Genomic DNA, 15,911 nt, shown 5'->3' with positions numbered 1-15,911 from the left:
ACTGTCCTTACAATTTCACATCTATACCTTTATCCTACAGATATATTCCTACATATACAAATATAGGAAATTAAGTCTACTCAGTTATTAATCATAGCAGTCTGCATGAAAGGGAAAGACTTGAAACAATCTATAAGTCCTTTAGGAGAAGACAGGTACAATGGAACTGTATATAGAGGTAAAAAGGAACAGAAAGCTTTTATGTATGAATATGAGAAGATCTATAAAGATATTTTGTTTAAAATAAAGGAAATTTATGTGCAGAATAGTTATATTATGACACATACATAAATATACTACAAATCCTATCTATTGGCTTCCATCTCTCTAGATGCTACTTTCAAAAACTGTTTTAGTTAGACCTGCAACAAAGCAGACATACCATTACTACTTGATGAAAGTGCATAAGTTAATAAATAAAGAAAATAAATGGATGAAGGAACACAGTTGGGTACTTGGCCTGTCCTCTGAACTAAGTATCTGTACTTTTATGCATGGATATAAAAAGGTTTTGGCCAAATCCTGGCTATCTAGTTTTCTAGTTAAAGAAAAACCTAATGTAAGACAACTTTATGTAAGACAAACATGCATTGAGTCAATTAACTTATAAGTATGTGTGTGTGTGTGTGTATACACACACATAGATAGATGCATTACTTTTCAATAAGCATGACATTTTCTAGTTCACGTGTTCATATTCTCAGGAATAAAGCATTCAGTATTTAGAAGAATGATGCTGTTTTAAACCTTTCCCTCAAAATCTCTCAGTGGCTAATGGGAGAAAAAAGTCTACAATCTTTATTCCAGCAACTCAGTTATTTCCAACTAGGTAAACAAAGGAAGCTGCCTTGACAGGATCATCTACTTCTCTCTTGCACAAACTCCCTGTTACGCTCAGCAGGATAGCCTTCAACATATCCATAACCATGACAACCACGACCATCACCACTTAATGAACATCTACTCTGTGCCAGACTATGCTCCACACTGAACATGCATCTTGACCGTAAGCTCATAAGAGGAGCTGTAATACAACTGTCTCTATTTTATGGACACGGGGATAAGCTTAAAGACATGAGGACTTGTGTCTGTCATTCCACAGAAATGCCAACGTTGTTTCTTAGGTTCGAGTTTATTTAATTTTCTATATGTAATATTCTGACAACAAATATCAGTTTGAATAACCTGGATTATGAGTGAAATGCTAACATAAAGTAATAGCAGGTCTGGGATAGCTAACACATGTAAAATCGAAGAGTAGAGCTTTTTTATCTCCTCAGGAATCCCTAAAAAGCCCCTACTTTGCATGTTTAACTAGCAGAAGAGCACCCACACTCACCAAAGTGATAGGACACCTATGTGCCAATTGCCCAGTGAGTGTTTCTCACCAAGGCCCACTCATCACAGGTTATCAGAAGATTCTCCAGCTATTCATTATTATACCAACTCATTCTCTCCACAGTAATTATCTGTGAGCAACATATCATGCTGTCCTTGGAACCATCAAACTGACATATGATTAAATAGCAGAGGACTCTGAAGTTAAATTTAAAACCACTCTCTTACACTTCAACTCACACATCACGTCGAGATCTGTCCAGCCATGGGAATATTCCAGTTGACCAATACCAAAAACCAGAGAGAGACTATTTCCTTACTTCACTTTCCCATCTGAGAAAGGTGGTGATTACATTCTCAAAACTTTCTAAACAGATTTTTCTAGGACATGAAATAAACTTTTGGAAAGCAATTCTCTGTATGAAGTTCTGCCCTTATCCCACATTAAAATGTCTCAAGAGTTACTTATATTCACATCACATCTTCCCAGTCATGTGTGGGGTCTTACAGTTTTTCAACACGCTGTGCGAATCATATATTTTCAGCTTTCCTTGAAAAAATTATTGTAAAGCCTAATTTATTGTATACTCAGCTGTATATGCCAATAATGACAACACTTATATTAACAATGTTACCAATTAGAAAAAATGGAAGAAAAAAATCAATGGGCAAATTGGAGTTAAAACCTAAGTCTCACTGTTCCTGGGCTGAAAAAGAGGAAAAAGAGATTCTTCAATGGGAAATTTGTTTCCATTTTCCCATTTTCCCCACCTACTTGATAGTTTCCCAAGTTTTTCTACAGAAAATGGTTCTATGTAGCCCACCTTTTGCAGGAGCTGTGATGTAGGAAAAAGAACTTTTTTTCCATCTCCATTAAATAGTTGCATCCCCAGAAAAAAGAAGAGGTGGCAAGAATACATGGAAGAACTGTACAAAAAAGATCTTCATGACCCAGATAATCATGATGATGCGATCACCAATCTAGAGCCAGACATCTTGGAATGTGAAGTCAAGTGGGCCTTAGAAAGCATCACTACGAACAAAGCTAGTAGAGGTGATGGCATTCCAGTTGAGCTGTTTCAAATCCTGAAAGATGACGCTGTGAAAGTGCTGCACTCAATATGCCAGCACATTTGGAAAACTCAGCAGTGGCCACAGGACTGGAAAAGGTCAGTTTTCATTACAATCCCAAAGAAAGGCAATGCCAAAGAATGCGCAAACTACCGCACAATTGCACTCATCTCACATGCTAGTAAAGTAATGCTCAAAATTCTCCAAGCCAGGCTTCAGCAATACGTGACCCGTGAACTCCCTGATGTTCAAGCTGGTTTTAGAAAAGGCAGAGGAACCAGAGATCAAATTGCCAACATCCACTGGATCATGGAAAAAGCAAAAGAGTTCCAGAAAAACATCTATTTCTGCTTTATTGACTATGCCAAAGTCTTTGACTGTGTGGATCACAATAAACTGTGGAAAATTCTGAGAGAGATGGGAATACCAGACCACCTGACCTGCCTCTTGAGAAATCTATATGCAGGTCAGGAAGCCACAGTTAGAACTGGACATGGAACAACAGACTGGTTCCAAATAGGAAAAGGAATACGTCAAGGCTGGATATTGTCACCCTGCTTATTTAACTTCTATGCAGAGTACACCATGAGAAACGCTGGACTGGAAGAAACACAAGCTGGAATCAAGATTGCTGGGAGAAATATCAATAACCTCAGATATGCAGATGATACCACCCTTATGGCAGAAAGTGAAGAGGAACTCAAAAGCCTCTTGATGAAAGTGAAAGAGGAGAGCGAAAAAGTTGGCTTAAAGCTCAACATTCAGAAAACAAAGATCATGGCATCCGGTCCTATCACTTCATGGGAAATAGATGGGGAAACAGTGGAAACAGTGTCAGACTTCATTTTTGGGGGCTCCAAAATCACTGCAGATGGTGACTGCAGCCATGAAATTAAAAGATGCTTACTCCTTGGAAGAAAAGTTATGACCAACCTAGATAGTATATTCAAAAGCAGAGACATTACTTTGCCGACTAAGGTCCGTCTAGTCAAGGCTATGGTTTTTCCAGTAGTCATGTATGGATGTGAGAGTTGGACTGTGAAGAAGGCTGAGCACCGAAGAACTGATGCTTTTGAACTGTGGTGTTGGAGAAGACTCCTGAGAGTCCCTTGGACTGCAAGGAGATCCAACCAGTCCATCCTGAAGGCGATCAGCCCTGGGATTTCTTTGGAAGGAATGATGCTAAAGCTGAAGCTCCAGTACTTTGGCCACCTCATGCGAAGAGTTGACTCATTGGAAAAGATTCTGATGGTGGGAGGGATTGGGGGCAGGAGGAGAAGGGGACGACAGAGGATGAGATGGCTGGATGGCATCACGGACTCGATGGACATGAGTCTGAGTGAACTCTGGGAGATGGTGATGGACAGGGAGGCCTGGCATGCTGTGATTTATTGGGTCGCAAAGAGTCGGACACGACTGAGCGACTGAACTGAACTAGAAAAACCAGCCAATTTCTGCCTTACTGTTCTATTCTACTTTTCATGTTTATTTAATATTATATAAGCAAAGAGTGGCTCTAGTGTTAAATGACCCGCCTGCCAATGCAGGAGACATAAGAGACACAGGTTAGATCACTGGGTCTAGAAGATTCCCTGGAGAAGGAAATAGCAACCCTACTCCAGTATTCTTGCCTGGAGAATCCCATGGACAGAGAAGCCTGACAGGCTACACAGTCCATGGGGTTTACAAAGAGCTGGAAACGACTGAAGCAACAGCATGATGACAATTCTATTATATTTTTAATATTATAAATGATTTTTAACTATATAGTATTAATTAAATTTAGACTGACAAATATTGAAATCATCAGAATTACCTTCAAAGAAAATTTCCAAAGCCTTTGTTAGATATATCAATGACAAAATAGTTTCTTCAGAGGAACACACTCAGTACCCACTCATTTTTAAACAGGTTCCCCCAAAACGTAGGCTTCACATAAATGTGACATTACACAGTGTGAAAAGTCCAAGCACCTTTACCCAATATGGAAGAAAGCTTCAGTCACTAGGTGGATAGGTTTCTCTACAGCTCACACTGGTACTGTGGGTAATGAAGTGACAGAATTCACATTTCATAAGAAAAGCCATATAAAGGAAACAAGATATTATTTTTCTAGAAAGTGATTTATAATAATACTGAGAAACCATTTTTCTAAAATTCCTTCCCCTTCTCAACATTTACAGAAAAGGCTAACAGATCTTGAGAGATTTACTATTTGCTGATATTCATCCATATGGTAGCACCAACCAAAAGCCAGGAGCAGGGGGAGGAAAAGGGAAAAGAAAAGATTTTGAAAAAATATAAATGAATCGTTACCTCTACCAACTTGACATCTCTTATTCAGGGGCCAGGAATTAATAGGCCTACCCAGGACTCTCTCTTGATTTTCCTGCTGTCATTGTTTTAACAGATTTGCAAGTTGAGCATGGTTTTACTCATTTCGAGGAACCTCGGAAACACCCTGCACTGTAAAATATTCACATTACAATGCAAATTGCGTTCCTTCCATCCTATTCACTATTCTGGAAGGTACAGATGGAGTGCCACAGCAAGAACTTAAGCAGAAGTTAAACAGTAAAAATAATACAGAGTTTAAAGCCCTAGTTCTACAAATTGGAGCTGGCTCAGCAAAACATTAGCCATGGCAAGTCCCACCAAGGCCAGTTCAGAAAGGTGCAAGAACCAATCCCTGGCTACCTCTCAAAGGTTCAAAACCATTTCTAAATATAGATCCCACTTTATGTTTGCAGGAGTTGTAAATCAGAGAAAACAACTTTTTTCCATCCTCAATAAAATATTTGCACCCAAAGCAAAATCTACTGATTTCTGGCTCTCTACCAGTTCTGCTTGGGCATAAAATTTTCTGACACTTCACCAGAAATGTCAGCAATAGTATAAGGCAGCTTTAAAGAGGGAAATGATTTTCTGACCTGTGGATAACCTCCTCAACGCCAACAGGAAAAGGAATTTTTAAAAACACCTGAAACCTAGTTTTTCCAGTTATTAGTATAAATGGCACAAACTATTTTTCTTAGTGGCCAAATCCTTCCTTATAGGAAGTACTGGTCTTTGAATTCAGTGAGGGGAGGGAGTCATGCTATATCCTTGACAACCAGCACAGACCCTTGCATGGAGAAGGATTTTTAATGAATAGTCTAGAAAGGAGGGGGGTGGGGAGGAAAAGAGGAAGGGGGAGAAAAGGAATATGGAGGGAGGGAAGAGGGAACAAAGGAAGGAGGGATGAAGGGAAGGAGAGAATGAGGTAAGTTCAGAAAGAGATCTTTTCTCTCCCTTTTACTTGTATCTTTATTTTTCTTGAAATTTCAAGCATCTTATTTGATGATACCAGTACCACTCATCTTTTCTTAGAGCTTCCTGCTGAAGAGAAGCTTCAGAGAGAGCTTCCTGCTCTTCCTGCTGGGAGACACAGTGTAATGATTAACTACCCTAATTCAAGCTAGGATATGACACGGGTCAAGGAAAAGGGTTCGATAAAGCTCTGAGGAGATCAAGACAGGGAGAAACTGCCTCTGCCGGAAGCACTTGGGGAGGAGATGAGAGTTCAGGTTGCCCTGCCAGGGCAGGATCTGTGCACAAGGAACCAGCTCAGGACAGGGAATGTGGGGAGGAAGGGGAGGGAGGGCATGAATCTCAGGATGAAGGAAAAGGCTGGCTGCATAACAGACAACAGTCCCCCCAAAATGCCTCAAGGGATACAGTCTACGAACACGGCATTTGGGAAATCATGGATTAAACACAGTTGCACAAGTTTACTTCCTACTGGCCTCTCACAGTCTTTATTATGCAACTGGAGAAGAGGCAAAATTTAAAAAAAAAATTTTTTTAAGTAAATCTGAAAGGATTAGTTTTTGGAGAGGAACCCCAATACCATTGCTTACTAGCTATATTAACTTTAGCATAATATTTACATTTTATGAACTTCAGGTTCTTTTTCTCTAATATGGAAGAAATGACAGTTGTTATGAGAAATAAATACTACTCAAAAATGACTAACTCAGTACTGGCATTTAGTTAGCGTTCAGTTATTAGCGCTGCTGCTATTTCTGTTATTCCTACCACTAATATCAAGGTGCAATGTGAATATAAAAATGAAAAATGTAATACATAGCATTTCTTAAACAGTTTGGTCAGTTTTTCATCAGGTATTCTTTGAAATGCCAGGCCAGCATGTAGTGCCCTGCCTAGCACACAGGAGGTATTTATTCTGTCTTTGTGGAGGTAACGGGTCCAAGAACTGACCCTAGCAAAGAGCAAACTGCAGGATTCTCTGGGCAAGGTATTTTTCATTATTACTTTGGGCAACAGGCCTCTGAGGTCCAGGAGTAGCGAACTTCATCTTTTGCAAGAAGAAGGAAGAGTTGAGAGTACCGTTTTCAACTCTGGGGAAACATTACAAAGAGTTTATTTTGGTAGAAGTGTTTGAAGAGATTGTAACAATGAGCTCCTGCCTGCTGCCAGGTGCCAGCCATCAGCTCAAGCCTGCTTGTCAGGGAGATGCACAAGGCCCCTCACCAACAGCCCCTCCATCAGACATGTGCGTGAGAATCCCAGAAAACCCACTCCAAAAACAGCTATTTCCTCCCTAAGAGGGGATACAGAGTCACAAACAATAAAGCAGCTGACCTAGCATCCACAGCAAACTGGAGACTGGGAAAGGCCAGGAGAGGCCTGCACTTTCTGGTTTGATTTCGTTGATTCTCTGGAAGGATTTTGGACTGAATCCCTAAGGATACTTTTCCTCTTTTTGGTGAACTGCTGCATTCATTTACCTAGATAATCTCGGCTCTCATAAGTCACAGGCTAATCTCACAAATAGTTCCTAGAAATGAGCACATATCACATAAACCCACCCCTCAGTACAAAGCAGGATCTTACTAAACTTCTCTAGCTTCCCACTGGTTTGTGGGTAAAGAGGTTATTGAAAGAAGTGGAGTTTTCTGGAGCAAGACCCTAAATAGGTTTAGAATATGACATTTGCATTTTACCAAACCGTATACTTAACGTCTACCTGAATTTAAGCATGAGAATCTACACAGAGTTTGAAAAAGAAATGAGACCACTTTTAAAAAATAGATGGACTCAGCCATACATGTACATGTATCCATTCTTTCCGAAATAAAATTTTTTTTTAAACTTCCAAAAAAAAAAAATAGATCGAAGGGAGACTTTCTCAGAGTCCATAGCAAGACCCAAAAGTTAGTGATGTTTTCAAACTTTGGATTGGGGGATAAAGAGCCACAGGGCAGACTACATACTTTTACAGTAAGAAAGATCAGATATTTATAAAATATATATGATAAATGCATACACATATATGTGTATATGTACAAACACAAAAATGTGGTATCTCAACTGTGCATTATATAAAGAAAGCACCAAGGCCAGAGATCCTGTATTCAATTGTTACATTTCATTTTGTCTTAACTGATAAACTTGGAAGGGGTTGGACAAAAAGCAAAGCTAATTCTGGAAACTTGTCAAAGCTCAGAAAATTTCAAGGACTCCACAGACTGGTTTCCAGAAAAGCGGGGCTGCCCAAGCCTTCCTACACTAAAAATATAACTACAGACTGTTCACAGTGATTGTTTATTTTCTCCGCTGTGTTCACTGGGGCAAGGAGGTTAAATGATATTGAAATGATCGGAATCTTGTGGTGACCACTGTAGCTCTCCCACTGTAGTGTCGAGGTGGCCTGCACATTTTATCAAACCCAATCAGTACACCCTTGTCTAGAGAACCCCTAATACCCACAAACTCTCCAAGCCCTAAACCTGCATCCCATTTTCTGAGAGTCTGAGTTCATATTCATTCGCTACACAAAAGGAAAAGAAAACTAAATACTGCACAATACAGTTCGTGCACATAAAAGACACAGTAAAACGCCTATGGACAGCATCTGAAGGCTGGGAACCTGAGGTGTGAGAATGAAACGGGTCCCTGGTCTCAAGGGTTTAAATATCAACAGGTGCAGATTAGGGGTAGCTAAAGGAAGGCGAAGGAAAGAAAACAAAAAAGACATGCAAGGAGAAAAGCTTAAAGGTTCTTAAATGAGCAAATCCAAAACTTGGAGGAAGGGTTTGGATGCCATGGAGCCAAGGCCCTCCTTCCCTACTCTCATTACTATGCCTGTTTCTGCACATAGGGGCACCAACAAGTGAATTAACAGTCATTAGGTTTTCATTGAGAGCAGTTCTGCAGGGCCATGCCTTTAATCTCTGTTTAGATCTTTGTTTTGGGAACTACTAAGAACGGGCTTCCTTCACTGTGATGAAGTTCAAGGCAGTTCCTGTGGGACACCCAGTGTGGTATGTGGGATGGCAGACCAGTGGTTTCAGTTTCAAGGACTATGAGTCTCACCACTGAGTTTGGAGCAGGCAATGGGTGGTGGGTAGAGAGAACTGGTGTGTGGGTAAGAGGCCTGGTTTTGGAATTATTCACTACTGGCTTAGGTGATGAGCAGAGGACAGAATACAAGGGTGCATATCCCAAATACTGGAAAGAAAATAATATAGCTTCTTTTTTCAAAGGCAAACTTTATGATTCTTAATTTGAATCTCTGTTTTAAAGTCCAGGTAGCCCAGATCATACAATGAGCATCTTGTAGCATATTCATTGATCGAATGATAAAGAAATCACTGGATATTATTATGTATCACTGAAAGGAAAAGTTTTGCTGGACTTAAAGAAGAACCAGTTATTGACTTGAGCCCCCTATGTTAGAGAAAGCAAACCCGGAATGTATTTTCAAACAAAATGTCCATTTTGCTTCTTAATACTGGGGTGCACACAGTCAACAATGAATCTAGTTTTACATTTGGCTCCATATGCTATGACCTAGGTAATTAAAGTATATCTTATGGCTAATAAAAATGAAGTTAAAAAGTTTGTAACCAAAACAATGACAGGAAATAACATGTGTGTACAATATGTTACTAACACACTGACAATTTTCAAAAGTGACTTTAAAAAAGTATTATCAATCTTTCAAAACACAGTGATTTATTAAGCGAAAAGTCTGAATGGTTTGCACTATTAAATTTAGCTTTTAAGTTGCTGCGTCATGAGCAAATCTTTTGTTCTCCTAGGTTAAATTTAGCATGCTGCATTTGATTTTTCCACTGCTCCACAGTTTAACATCATGTAGCTAATTTTCTGAGCTGCTCAGGAGAAATGCACTTGGGAGGTTTCACAATGATTTTTTTCAGTGATTTTATAATCCAGGAAAAGAAAGTATCAAATAATCCAATAGTGATCTATTTTCATCATCTTCTTTGCCTTTTCCCACCTATACAGTCTTCTCATAAAGTAAACATTCCTTAGGCATGAGATGAAATGGAAAAAAAAAAAAAAGTGGCTGCCAGAGGAAAACCATTTCAGAAATGTGTTTGTTAAACAAGTGCAAGCAATAAATTGAGCTTAGGAGAGAACGGCGGTTAGAAGAAAAACTGAAAGTACTGACCTGAGAGTCAAGCTGATTGGAGCAAGGGTGAAAGCGGCAATTTGGAGGATAAGCAGAAAGGAAAAGGGATAGCAAAAGAGAATAAAAGGAAGGAAACGCATTAGTTTTAAACATACAGCCAACAGAAGTTACATTAGCAGGTTTCATAACCAAATGAAGGACAATAAAGCAACTTTGATATTACCACCCAAAAAGCCTGGCACACACTGTAAGCAATTATACTAATTATTACATGTAAGAAACCAGTCTGTCATTCACATAATCTCAAACACTGATGTGAACCAGAGGTGTATTCCAGCAATCCAATGGCACAATCTGCCCTTTTCTGGAGGAATATTTATAGAAAAAGTTCCTTTCTGTGTGTGTGTAAAATTTTATTATTTAATAAACTGAAATAGAAACTACTAAGGTATTACAAAAGTGGTAAGCACTTATGTCAGAAAGATTTTACTAGAACCAGTAAGTTGGAAGACTATATCCTATGAGATATTTTTCCTTCACTGTTAAAAATCAAATGGACCTGAGCAATCTGGCTTTCTATTTAAAGGTTTACATTTCAGGTGCTCACAGGGCACTGCACTTCACAAGATCAAAGACTATGAGGACACCTTCAGGTGAGGTGCCACCTGCCTATCAGCCTCCCAAGACAAGACAGATTACCTTCCAAAGCTGAGAGCAATTTTTTCAGTTGTGAAAACGAGGATCAGACTTCATCATTGCAAATATCCAGACACTGGATAACTAATTTATAGTAGAATATATAACATGGCCTTCTAATCTGTCAAAAAATCAAGTCTCTTATGCAAAGCAAGAATTAAAAGAAAAACAAAATTACACCCTCTTCCGGCTACCACAGAAGTGATAGAAGGCATTTATTTTCTTAACCTATAAAATACCCTTTGCAAAAAAATCAAGTGGGTTAACAAATACTTGATTAGCTATCTGCTCAGTGGGACCCCATTATGCCATACTATGAAGAAGTAGTTTGAAGCATTTCACACAAAAAGGAAAAGCAAAACAAATCTTCAGGAGAAAGCTTAAACAAAAACATTTCACAGGAAAACAGCATTGACTGTAATGATAAAAATCAAGTAGAACATTCTAGATTAAACTCCTTGTGAAAACATTGATCCAATGCTTTGTGTCTGAAACTCCCCTGCAGAGTGTTTCATGACAACAAATGTAGAACTGATCAAATATAAGAGTTAAGTCAGGCCACGGTCTTTGTAGGTACTCCAGTGATGTTAGCCCCAGCTGCTGTTTCAAATCTTTCAGGGGTCCTTGGCCAAGCTTTAGGGAATGGAATCCTAAACTAAAATAACCAGCAAACATTTAAGATTTAGTTGCCTTTTTTAGGGGACCCTAGTTTCATTTGCTGCCTCAAAGGCATCTGTGACCTTCCCCAAAAGGCTGCTAGGCTAGGGCTAGTATAAAACCATCTGCCACTTTTTCTTAAAGAAATTCCTTCAAATGCATTTACAAACATTAATGGAAATTACTTAGAAAGAAGAGTTTATATCAAAACAAATAGAACTGGTATCAAGTTTCTTCCATGTACCATGAGACTTCTAGATCATATTATCATAATTAAAAAAAATAAAGCTTAAGTTTACATTTTGTGAAAAGAGTTCTGAAAGGCAGCAAAGAAATTATGTCAGCATGTTATTGAGCAAATTTAGAGGGAAAAATAACAGTCTGTTTCTCAACCTTAGATAAGGTACTTTTAGGCATCTAACATAATTTCTCATTGTCCAAATGTCTGGTAGCATTAGTCCTGATTCAGATAATTAAATGCTATCTTGTTTTCTATTCTGATGTTATGTTTTAGGAGTAAAAATCTCCTGTGAAACCCACTCTCCTCTTCATAGTGGGGAGGGATGTGATCGAGGGCTCAATTTGGGCATTCCTTGCCCTCTAGAGAAATACTGACAAAGCCCCTAACATATTTAAGATAATTACATCAAAGGTTGCCTGACTGATTCGTTCCCATGGTGAGATGCCAGAAATCCCATGGCAGCAAGCTTTGTTTGACAGACTCTGCCTCTCTCTTTCCCCTAAGGCACTAAAGGATTAATTTAAACTCTAAATAAAACACTTAAGAGACCTTGATGGGCAATGACACAGGAAGACTACATATTTCATTGCCTCTAATGAATTAGCTACTCGATTGTGCACATACAAGATACCTATCATTGGTGATCACATAAAGACTTTGGCCTGATTTGGACCAACTCTCAAGGATTACTCAAAGTCCCCCAGCTACACTGTGTAACTGCCCCCAGAGCAGCCTGCAGTCCAAGGCAGAAACTCCTACTGAGCCATCAGCATCAAGTCGAAGAGTTTATGCACAGAAGGGCACATGGGTACCACACTGGAGCAATATGCACTTTGAAAAGCAGAATCTCTAATGCCTGTGAAAAACAACATTCGTGTGGAATTTCAGAGGTAAATGCATCCATATAAGTACCAGGCATGTGCTATTTAGAATGTTTTATCATGGAGAAAGTTAAAAAAAAAAAAAGAATATTAACTGAAAAGAAAGCAAACACAAATTGCCCTCTGAGAAAGAAGTAGGCCAGTATCAGTGTCATTTGAGTTATTCTTAAGCCCATACCTTGCACTGCACATGACTGAAGTTCTGGAGTATTTTAGAACACAAGCTGCTTTTTTAAAAAAGGTCTATTTGCTCTGGTAGGTCACATTACAGACCAGAGACCACAGATTTATTTCAAGCTCAATTTCTTGGTTTTCAAAATCACAAACTTAATTGCAAACACTCCTCTATGACTCCAAAATGGAGATATATGTCACATTGCTAAGTAATCTTTAGTTCCCAACATTATGAGGTATGAATTTTATAGTTTAAGCCAGCAAATAGAGATACTGCCCAATTTGAAAAGGACTGTCTGACAATTCAAGGAAGATGCCTTGGTCAGAATACACATGTAACTGAGCAGATAATGCGTCAGAAAGGCAGGCCAAGGCTGAGCTCTCCTTTTCCCAAGAAACTTCCCCTCTTGATCTCCACCCCCCCACCTCCTTCTGGGTCTGGGCTCAGACATTTCCCAGACTATTCTCTGCTTCTGGAAGCGAGACACAGGCAGGCAGAGAACTGGGACGGAGTCAAGTCCCACCACACGTTTTATGAATTACAGTGCCTGGGAGGCATCAGCTTTAAGGAGAGGCAAAGGCAGAGATAAAGGAAATGTGCAGAAAGTGCATAAAGATAAATGCCTGTAAAATCACTGTTGTTTTAATACATTCCATATTGAGGAAATAAAAACGTGAATATTCTTGATGATTTAATGGCAATAACGTCCAGCTAAGTAAGACCTGTTTGTCCAACTAGACAATTATGTTATTTTATGCAAATATTTATAGTAGCTGATCCTGATTTTCAATTACTGTTCTGATGGGCTGGTTTAGTGTAGAAAAATGCCTTCACAATGTGGGGCACATCACTTTCTCTCCTGAAAGCTAGTAAAGATGAAGCAGCTCTCCCACGGGCCAGCAGCCATGCCTCTCGGCCAGCTATGTGCCTGTTGAGTGCTGCTGGACTAGCGTCTTCCTTCTGGCCCATTCTTGGATGGAACTGTTCTCAGTCGCTCATCTGTCAGACCTGGGTTCAAATCCTGACTTTGACTGTTATAAACTCCACAACCTTGAGGAAGTCACTTAATCCATAAAATGCTTTCTCATCTATAAAGTAATGACAATGAGACTTCCTGTGTTGTGGGCAGGATTAAATGTTATACAGTATTTGCAGGTCAAATGCCTAGCACAGTAACTGGTACATTGTGAGCATAAAAATATATATCATCTATTCTGATTGTAATTACTATCAGTAATATTATCTAGGGCATCTTCTCTATGGCTTACTTCTCAGAGAAGTGGACTAGGAGTCAGGAAAACCTACATTACACTTTTCTCTTTTTCTGACCACAGGACCAATCTTTTATTCAATCTTTCAAAGTCTCAATTTTCTCAGCAATAAGAAAGACATGATCATAACTTCCCTGTGATTTCAAAGTATCTTTTTGAGAAAAAAATTTGGTCCTAAAATATAGTTCCAAAATAGACATGTAGATACATCTAAATTAATAATATTTTTAATAATCAGTAGGCTGACAGAATGAATACTTGTGCACTTTGAAATTCAAATGAAGCCCTCAAGGATTTTAATTTGTACTCTTACCAGAAAAGAAGGCTTGATGTAATTTCTCAAATGGGTCATACTGAACAAAAATTAGATTATCATCAAACTAATGCTAAGATTTTTAAATGAAATATGTTTTGGAATTTGGGTATACAACACATTAAATTTTAAAATGTTGAAATTTTATTAAGAATTAACCCATCCATTTAATCCAGAGTGAGATAATATTGAGAATCCGCTTTAGCATTCAGGTGTTCATAAGGATATAACTGCCTCACCTTACACCAGGACTTGGTACCTGCAAAATGTGATACATTTTAATAGGTTGTTAGAGATTTACTTCTAAGAAGATTCAAAGTCATACAGATGGCATGAAGCAGAAGCAAAACCTGAACCCAGGTCTTTCTGTCACTAAAGATCACAATCTGTCTAAATACAAGGTCATAGAGAGCTATTCTGAATATGCCTTGAGGTCCTTTAGAGCCTCATGAGTGTCTTGATCAGAGCTGGCAAACATTCACTGATTTATTCAGAATCTGCTGATCTCTTCCATATGGACTGAATCTAGGAAAGACAAATTCTGCCTTACTGCTGAACCAATGAGCAATCCTCAGAAGTAATGGAGTTATATAAGATTATTCAGAAATTCTTTCCTTACATGAAATATAGGAAAAAGCATTGATAGAAAGCTTAATTTTAGAGTCTATACTATACATAAATACAATAGATTTATTTGAAAATCTGATTACTCTGGAACCCTGATATAATCCTCTTTGTTTTTAGACAGAATTTGCTATCAACTCAGCCTGCCTTAGACCTTATTTAAACATATTTATTTACCAAATGGCATAAGGTCCTCTTGAAAGATAAGTTCCAAGATGAATTTGCTGTGAATTTGTGTTTAGAACCCTATTCTAAAGGATATGAGCTCCTTTCCATTTCCCCTGTCTTGAAAGAACTCCCAACTATATTCTTCCATATTATATGCTTAAAACAAACCTAAATGACAAATGCTTGTTTTTGATAAGAAAAAAATGAGGTTTCAGGTAGTCACAGCTTCAGTCTCTTACACACTTTGCTGACCCAAAGGCTAGATTATGGATATCACTTAAGAAAGTTGATTATTATTTTTGCAAACACTGAAGAAGTATATAAACCCTCAAAAGATAACCCAAACAACTTCTGAGTATCTCACAGAAACACATCATCATCCCTACAGGCTATGTTCCCTCATGAGTAATCTGTTTCTTCCTTGAAATATGAATGCACAGTCCACATTTACCACACCCTAAGATGGACAACTAGGCAACTAATGTGCACTCACTGTTGACAATTTACAACATGACTGCAAAGTTTACCTCTCAAGTTCTGCAATTTTCTTGTCCTTGTCATTCTTTTCATTCTCCACCTCCTTGAGGATCTCCAGCAACCGGTCAACTTCTGCTTGGGCCTTGCCACACTCATCACGGTAGTAAGACGCCTCTTTGTCAAGCTGTTTTATCCGGTCTGCAAATTCTGGGTTCATCCTGGAGTCATCTTCAATATTATGAGCCTTCAACATTATATTTTTAAAGAATGTAGTTAAGATAACAATTTAGAACAGTAGACAGTACAGTCACCAATGGCCCAGAAATTAACTTTGGAAAAAAAAAAAACTATCAAGAATTATGGGTATACTGTCAGTTAAAAGGCAAAATAGAAAAATCACAAATTTCAGCTATTTTTTTAAATCTTGATTTTTTAAGGTGGGTTTCTTTTACTGTCGTTATTTTGATTCATTAAATGATGCTACTTTTTGCTTTTTTTCCCTTACAAGAAATGGGGGCTTGGTGGAGGTAGAGACAGTAATATGCTTATTTCTGGTGT

The 15,911-nt window shown here is 38.5% G+C and overlaps 1 protein-coding gene across 7 annotated transcripts in view; it reads right to left on the bottom strand.

The window, feature by feature from the left end:
- The window catches only part of ERC2 (ELKS/RAB6-interacting/CAST family member 2), a 996,291-nt gene that overhangs the window by 484,787 nt on the left and 495,593 nt on the right, over positions 1 to 15,911 (bottom strand). For 5 of the 7 annotated variants that reach the window (XM_018038455.1, XM_018038458.1, XM_018038452.1 and 2 more), the window contains 2 exons: positions 15,404 to 15,597; positions 9,890 to 9,901 (listed from right to left, as the gene is read on the bottom strand). In XM_018038455.1, the coding sequence (XP_017893944.1) occupies positions 9,890 to 9,901; positions 15,404 to 15,597 (206 nt within the window). The remainder of the gene's footprint in view (positions 1 to 9,889; positions 9,902 to 15,403; positions 15,598 to 15,911) is intronic. The other 2 variants (XM_018038453.1, XM_018038457.1) reach the window with 1 other exon arrangement.

Source organism: Capra hircus, chromosome 22 (assembly GCF_001704415.2).
Source record: "Capra hircus breed San Clemente chromosome 22, ASM170441v1, whole genome shotgun sequence".
NCBI classification, from domain to species: domain Eukaryota; kingdom Metazoa; phylum Chordata; class Mammalia; order Artiodactyla; family Bovidae; genus Capra; species Capra hircus.
This window is presented reverse-complemented; position numbering and strand designations above follow the sequence as displayed.